The sequence below is a fragment of the Necator americanus genome, chromosome III (genome assembly GCF_031761385.1).
Source record: "Necator americanus strain Aroian chromosome III, whole genome shotgun sequence".
Taxonomy (NCBI): Eukaryota; Metazoa; Nematoda; class Chromadorea; order Rhabditida; family Ancylostomatidae; genus Necator; species Necator americanus.
The window spans coordinates 33,132,657-33,140,311 of NC_087373.1; the positions used below are offsets into that span (position 1 = coordinate 33,132,657).

At 40.5% G+C, this 7,655-nt stretch overlaps 1 protein-coding gene across 3 annotated transcripts; it reads right to left on the reverse strand.

Moving 5' to 3' along the window:
• Positions 1 to 844: 844 nt before the first annotated feature.
• On the reverse strand, positions 845 to 6,223 carry RB195_011760 (uncharacterized protein; the record flags this gene model as incomplete). 3 transcript variants are annotated; one of them, XM_064193315.1, is made up of 16 exons in its annotated part: positions 845 to 880; positions 943 to 1,040; positions 1,099 to 1,251; positions 1,372 to 1,443; positions 1,563 to 1,697; positions 3,052 to 3,153; positions 3,229 to 3,423; positions 3,484 to 3,669; positions 3,741 to 3,825; positions 3,885 to 3,967; positions 4,029 to 4,131; positions 5,047 to 5,168; positions 5,239 to 5,295; positions 5,352 to 5,400; positions 5,951 to 6,099; positions 6,181 to 6,223. In XM_064193315.1, 16 exons carry the CDS (start codon positions 6,221 to 6,223, stop codon positions 845 to 847), a joined length of 1,668 nt encoding a protein of 555 aa, XP_064050897.1. The 3 variants fall into 3 exon arrangements, with proteins under 3 accessions (XP_064050897.1, XP_064050898.1, XP_064050899.1); XM_064193316.1 differs by having other exon boundaries at positions 5,352 to 5,445; XM_064193314.1 differs by lacking the exon at positions 6,181 to 6,223 and having other exon boundaries at positions 1,099 to 1,443; positions 5,951 to 6,049.
• Between the last annotated feature and the right edge of the window lie 1,432 nt (positions 6,224 to 7,655).

Sequence of the window (7,655 nt, forward strand, 5' to 3'; positions counted from 1 at the left end):
TGTCCGATTTTTTAGTTTACTTTTGAAACACACCTAAGATATCATTTTCTTCTTTTCTCCGCCTTTTTTTCTGATTAAAAAAGTTCAGAATTTGTGAAATTAATTTATTTTATTGATCAGGTTTTCATAGTTACCGGATTTCATTCCAGGAGAGTAAAGAATGAGTAGTTGAAATATTGCAAATGTCTAACGCCTTATAATTTCTTTGATGTGCTTTGTTCGGAATAAAATCCGATAAATCCTTAAATAACACTTAAAATGACAGACAAACGTGCATTTTAATAGTAACTAAAAACAAGCAACGTTTCGAGGTACCATTGTATTAAAATGTGAGCTTCACACGCTGTCGCAGCTTGTTGCGTGAGACTTCATTGTTGTTCAATGACCTCATTGCTGCTTCTTTGGCAAAAAAAAAAACCACTCTGAAGTATGAACACAACGTGGAAGTGGACACTTTTTTTCTCGGAGAATGTTTTACGAAATTCGTCACAGGTGTGATGTGATGTAATAAAAGTGTGGTTTGCTTACACTACATCCATTTCTACACTTTAATATGTCTCTTTCTCTTTAATTTATGGGATTAATCCTGACAGAAACACTCTGCAGAATCTGGCTGTCTAAATGCTTATATACGTAAAGCGCTAGTCCCTTTAAGGCCCTTTAGGAGAAGTTGGAGATTAAAATTTCGAAATGGTTTTTTTTTCGTGTTCTAGACCCTTTTTCTACGAATATCAGTAAACTTTATTCTTTGAAAACCATCACATTTTTTCAATTGAGATATTTTCCAAATATAGTAATTACATCCTTATGCGTATTAGTCGTATTTGTTTAAAGCAGCCCTTGTTTACTTCTTTTCTTGTTTTCCTTTCTCTCCATGTTCCTGAAACAAGCAGGACCAAAAACAATGCAAGTAGCGTCACTTCGTTAACGATAGCTTTTTACCGGTCCAGCTTCCTTCTTTTTCAATTTTTTAGCAATCAATATACCACTAATAATTCCAATTATTGCTAAGATCCAGAATGAAGCTAGGATAATCAGTGCTAGAAAGTGAGCGGTTGGTTCTCCTTCGTTCGTGATGAACTGTTAAAAGCTACTCACCTAACCATTGAAGACCTTCATAAATCTCATCACCTCTGGATTTGTATAAGTCTTGTCGTCGTTTTAACTCTTTAAGTCTGTCTTGTACATTTTTTAGGGCCTGTTTCACGTTCTTCTTCATATGAAGTACATGGAAATCGTCAGTTTTTTTTCCTAAATCCGGTACTCCTGTTATTCCTTGGCTAATCCCAACACTTTCTGTCGTTGACTCCTCTATGTTGTCTGTTGTCGATAATGTTGTCCTCTCTGTCGTTGTAGTTACAGGGTATTTACCAATGATTTTTTTCAACGACTTTAAACCGGTAAATTTGAAATTTTCGTTGTTCTCGATTACGAGAGCGAATTCTAAAACAAAGATCTTTTTTTCCCAGTAGAGAATAACTATACATACATAAATTTATGTACATACATACATAAATACATACATAAATTTCAATCATCTATTTTTTTATGGCACAACTCACCGTTTGGATCGGTATTATTGATTACTCTAAGATTCTGCAAACATGACAAATTTTGCAGTGCTGTGTTATTTCTCACTATTAGTCGTCCATCAAGTTTTTCAACTTGCTCTAGTTTTTCCATATTATCAGGTAATTCTAAAAATAATTATAAAGCCTTTGATTCGAAGCAATAACCAACTTTTTTATTCGTTTTCAAAGAGGCGGTGTAGCGCAGTCGGCTAGAGATTCCGGATTGATCAACGCCGTGCACTTTATCCTTTTTATTCGTCTTCAATAAATAAATGAATAAATAGATAAATTCATGTAACATTGAAATGAGTAGCTGAAAATCTTGTTTGCAGAAAAATGCTAGTAAGCTAACTGTCCTGTTCAATGTTAAAACCGGCTGTCTAATAATGATTAAAGCGATTCCAATTAATTATAATGACAATATATATTTTATGTTTCTACTTGTGAATAAAAGATTCAACATGCATATTGTGATCATATAAACAAACAGATAAACAAATTGTGATAAAAATTAAAAAAAAACAGTGACACAAGGAAGGGGAACACTGTTAGTAGGCAATTGTTGTACGATCGAAACGAAACCATTAGCAACTTCGCTGTATCTTCGTATGCTATCCAGAATTACTTTATGGTGGAACAGCATTTCGCTGCAGGACCTCCCTGCCTTTTGTTGCAGGAAAATTTCCAGTGCATGATGGGTTTATGCGCAGACAAATTTCTGTTGGATAGCAATTCGGGGGAACTGAGAGAATTTCATTGGATCTAGGAACTCTGAAACCCGTCGAGCTCAAAATCGGTGCGGTAAAGCTGCGAGTTGCGATCGTGGTGGGACTTCCGCCGGCTTCACTCATTTCTGTTGGCCGAATAATGCTAGTGATTGCCGTTTAAAGGCAGCATACCAAAAGTCTGGGATGGTAGGGATTTCAGCAGGAGTACACCAGGTCGTAGATAATGGAGACCGGGGTGGTTCCACTCATCTCTCCCTGAATCAGGCAGCCGGCTCCTGAATGCTGTTTTTTACGATGCCTTGTATTACAGCGCGCCACCTTTGCACGCGTAGCGTCCCTTACTGCCTATCGGGGCAGTCCGAATTGATTTTCGACGAATCGCCGGGCGGAGGCGGCGCAAGGGGTGGAGCGTTGCAATAGATGGCGTCGAACAAAACAGCATTCCGGATGCGGCTGTTTGCAGTGATGCAGCGAGAGATGAGCGGAACTACCCGAACCACCTCAGATTCGTGGTATGCTGCCTTTAAGGGATTCTCCCAAGATCGACATTTTCTTTCCACCCGACAATAATATCGTTCGATTGAATCCGCAGTTTCAAATTTCTTGTCCTCCTCTCTAGTTGATTTCGAAGTGATAGGTTTAGAGTTGTTCAGTTGATTACCGAGGAAAAGATGAGGGCTAGAATTTTCTTGGAAAAATAAAGCAAAAATATCTTGCAAAAGCAAAAAGCAGAAATATGTTAGAAAAAATACCTTTAAGTCCATCAAAAACCAGCTCTCCTTCAATAGTATTGCAACGTTTGTCAAGATTTTCAAGGTATTCATTCGAAATAGTTCCTCCAGGGCATGATTTCACTGGAAACATAGGAATGTTTACGACACGAATTCAGTTGTAGAAGAAAGAAAAAATAAGGGGAAGAAAAAACATACAACAGTCATCTTTGAACTCAACCGATGCTCCTTTGTTCGACAACCATTCCTCTAGTTTTTTCTTCTCCGCAACGTTATGACAAATATTAGGGTTATCGGTAATTTGAAAAAAGCTTTCATTTGGAGCAATTTGTATCGTCAATAATGCGCTTATGTCAATTAGTTTCTCATTTTGTGCAATAACGAAGGCTGGCACTAGAAAAAAATACTTCCATAAGGAAATAATTCGTCACTTGCCCACCAATCATAACTTACTCTTCCATCCAGAAATTTTCAAATCAGTTAAAGGATCCAAATTCTCAGCGTCAGTGTTCTCAATTCGAAGAGTCCCTTCTATTTCCTTAATCCTCTTCCAAACATCAGCGGATAGCTGCTCAAATTTCACGTCGTCGATTATCCGACGACAGCTACTATTTTTCTCCGCTTTGTTGATAGTGCAATCTGGAAAATAAACGTGGATTACTGTGGAGAAAGGATAAACGTTTCCAATGTGATTAATATGACAAGCGCACCTCCTTCGTTGCCGATATCAACATCAAAAGATGCTCCTTTCACTTCTTCAGCTGTTAGAGATGGATTTACTCGAATGAATACATCCTGGGAAATACACTTTTTTTCGCTACGAAATTTAAATGAAATGAAACTTATCGGCTTACTCCAGGCTTAGCTTGGAGATCCGAACTAAATTCTATGTTCTTTAGATCGGAGTTGTTATAAATTAATAAAGCGTGCGTATATTCTAAAGTACTCCTTTCAAATACCAATAGAATGGAGCGAATGGTAGTTGTTTAATACCTTACCGCAAAACTCTAAGTTTGGATGTAACTCTTTAATTTGTTGAATTTCTGCTGTTTGAACATAAGTTCCGGATACAATGATGCATCCTTCGACAACGCTGATCTGCTGAAATACATCTGATGTTACATTTAGATCCAAATAATCAACTGGTCCAAGATCTATGCAGGGTCCCAAAACACTTGAAGAAGAAAGCAAGGTCGAGGATTCTTGACAAATCAAGGAAAGTGCGATGGAGAGAAGCTAAAGACGATTCTTCCCAGTCAGACATCGATTGACCGGTCCTCAAGCGCTAAAGTTTGTGAGAAACTTGGATTGGTTGCCTCGACCGTTCGACGAGGTGATGGATTTTGTGATCGATGGTGCATTTGAAGACCCCCATCCTATATCAGAGATTTCGAATCAGCTTGTGATTAAAAAAAGTCGGACGGATTGTCCTTTTCCGGGCTAAATATTAGTTATTGGTCGCTGGCCTCTTACAGGCATCTTCCTCTCTGCAATCATCTTATCCAAGTCCTATTGCTATAACCACAATGATATCATTCCCTGTCTTTTCTGTAGCTGCTCACTTCTCTGCTAACGATAATCGTGGACGATTTGAGACTACTTCAGCGATCTTCTCATCAACAACCACCGATGATTCGCATAGCCCATCTGGAATGGGCACTGTGACGATGTGAAGTTCCTCGACGACGCTGATTGTATACGTAGTTCAAATCAGCAGTTTACTGTAGTCCGATGATCGTGACTTCTGCGACTGTCCTTCTTTGTAGATCACACAAAAAAAGCAGCATTATTTCATACGTTCTCTCTGACACCTCGCCCTAGGTGGCTAGGAAGGAAGAAAAAGAAAGACTAGGAAGAAACACACAAGCTACTGATCATCACTTTGACAAATTCTAGCTGTAGCTCAACTTGAGAGCTCTTAAGAGATTTGGGATTTACTAAACCCTGGTGATTCTGTCATCGTTCATATTCAACGATAATACAACATAAGTGTTGTTGATGTGTGGTGAAATTCACCTCCAGCTCAACCGTCGACATATCATGATCAACTTCTAACCTTCCATAGAACGATAAACATATTTTGTCGTTTATATTATAAATTTGTTGGTACGCGGAGAGTAATCCTTTAAAAAAGCATGCTGGAAAGAATGTAATTTTGTTCAATGAGCATAGAATTGTTAGAAATAATACGGGAAAAATATAACCCACAAGATGTATCACTATCGAAGGTATGCAATTCACTTACTGGAGGCGTACCAGCTTTTGCTGGAATTTATGTTATTATATTTCTATTTGGACTCATGTTGATCATATTCACAAACCTACGCATGCAAATGCCAGCGACGCTAGAAAAGAAGCGACAAATTTGATCTGAAATGAAGCCCTTCCATATATGACAGAATTTCCACGCTCGCACTGAATATATTTCTATTTTGGATGCTTGTGGTGAAAATAGTTGAAGGCATCACTCCACGAATCTGGGGTGGTACGGGTTTCAGGTGGATCGTAGATTGTGGGAAAGAGATCAGGCTGATTCCGTTCATCTCTCCCTGTATCAGTGTAAACGGACGACCCCGGAACGCTGTTTCTTACGTGCTCAATTGCAGCGCGCCACCGTTGCATCACCCCCCGCCCGCGATTCGCCCGAAAGTGGTTTCAACGAATCGCAGGCAGGGGGATTTGGGCGGAGCGCTAACGTTACGCATTGCAATATAAGCCGTCCTAAGAAACAGCACTCTGTGGTCGTCCACTTTTCACTGATACAGGGAGAAATGGACGGAATCACCCCTCTCTCCATAATCTACGATCCCGTATACAAATACTCCTCCTGAAACCAGTACCACCTCATATTTATTGGGTGATGCCTTTAAGCCACTAGTACAAAAGAAGGTTCAGAAGCAGATCTTACAGAAAGTGTTACCTGTTTTGATGGTTTCGGTACAGGTAATTTACATTGCATTGCACGCCTCAGTGGTCCAAAAACTTTGTAGTCGTTGCTTGTTTCTTGAGCTTGAGTCATTGTCCAGTTCACCACTTCACGAGCGTTGCGAGTACAAATTAAGACATACCCTGTTTTGTTTATGTGCATCTAGTTTGGACCCAGTTTATATGTACTAATGATCGGTTATCAAGCAAGCAGAAGTTCTTTACCCGAGAAGTCATGGTGCTGCGGTAGGAATCGAGTGACCACCATTTATTGCTGCAGTATGCGATGATCCCACCTTGATTCCAACCGCTACCTCCACCGCGCCGCTTACGCAACCGCAACGTGCTTCATGTCGTTCTGACCCGATTATAGCAACTTGAATTTGTTGCCACAGAGATCAAAGGCATCACCCCACGAATCTGAGGTGGTACGGATTTCAGGTGGAGTATTTGTATACGGAGTAGTAGTTATGGAGAGGCGACTGATTTCGTCCATTTCTTCCTAACTGCGGTAAAAATGCTTTGACCGGGAGATGCGGCTTCGGGCGTTCCGGCGCGCTATTTTCTACAAGAAGTTCGATTGGAGCGCGCCAGCCTTGTGCACGCGCCGCATCTTCCGGGCCGTTTTTTACTGCAATTAGGAAGAAATGGACGGAAGCACACCCCTCTCTATATCTACTACTCCGTATACGAATACTCCACCTGAAATCCGTACCACCTCAGATTCGTGGGGTGATGCCTTTGATCTCCGTGGCAACAAGTTCAAGTTGCTATAATCGGGCCAGAACGACACGAAGCACGTTGCGGTTGCGCAAGCGGTTGCATTCGAAGCGGCGCGATGGAGGTAGCGGTTGGAATCGAGATAGGATCATCGCGTACTGCAGCAACAAACGGTGGTCACTCGATTCTAACCGCATCGCACCACTGCACCGCTTCGAGCGCAACCACTTAGGCAACTGCACCGTGCTTCATGTCGTTTCGACTCCACCGTAATCTACTTATTCGCTATTCCCACTATCACGGACGGATTGGAGATTAGCACAGCATCGTCTAGGATAATGACAAGTTCGATTGGAGCTAAGCTGCTTAGACAAGTAAAGTGTTTTTTTGGCCACAATGAAGAATTTGACTTAGGAGCGGGGCATTGGCAGATCATAAATGGGAAGCGTCAAGATCATATGCCATCTTTTACAGTATAATACTTGGAAGAACCACTTTGTTTATTTGATCACGTTACGAGAAGATGATCATATCGTTCCGCGCCAACTGCCTTGTGGACGCTTTCACAACTAAGCTGAAAGTGGAACCACCTGGTCGTGAAATGAAGTTTCGGGCGGATGTGACCATAGAACACATAAGGAGACACACGGTGTTGATAGACAGTTCAGACAAGATTTTGAGGGTTAGCAGAAAATCGAAAACGATAAGCTCATTATATAATTAAGGACAAAATACCTTAGCAGAAATACGGATGTGCCATAACATCACCGTTACTTTTGAAGCTGAATCAAGTCAATTAGTTTATTGTACTTATTACTCGTTACTGTATACCACTTTTTTCTTAAACGATGTGTGAAAGGATGCGAATTAAGACATTAAAAAAGGATAAAAAAGTTATTGGCGTATCAATCCACTTACTGCAATTCGTAATCGTTGAGGTTTCGGAACGCGTATTGGCCTACAGGTTGACTTACAAGGGC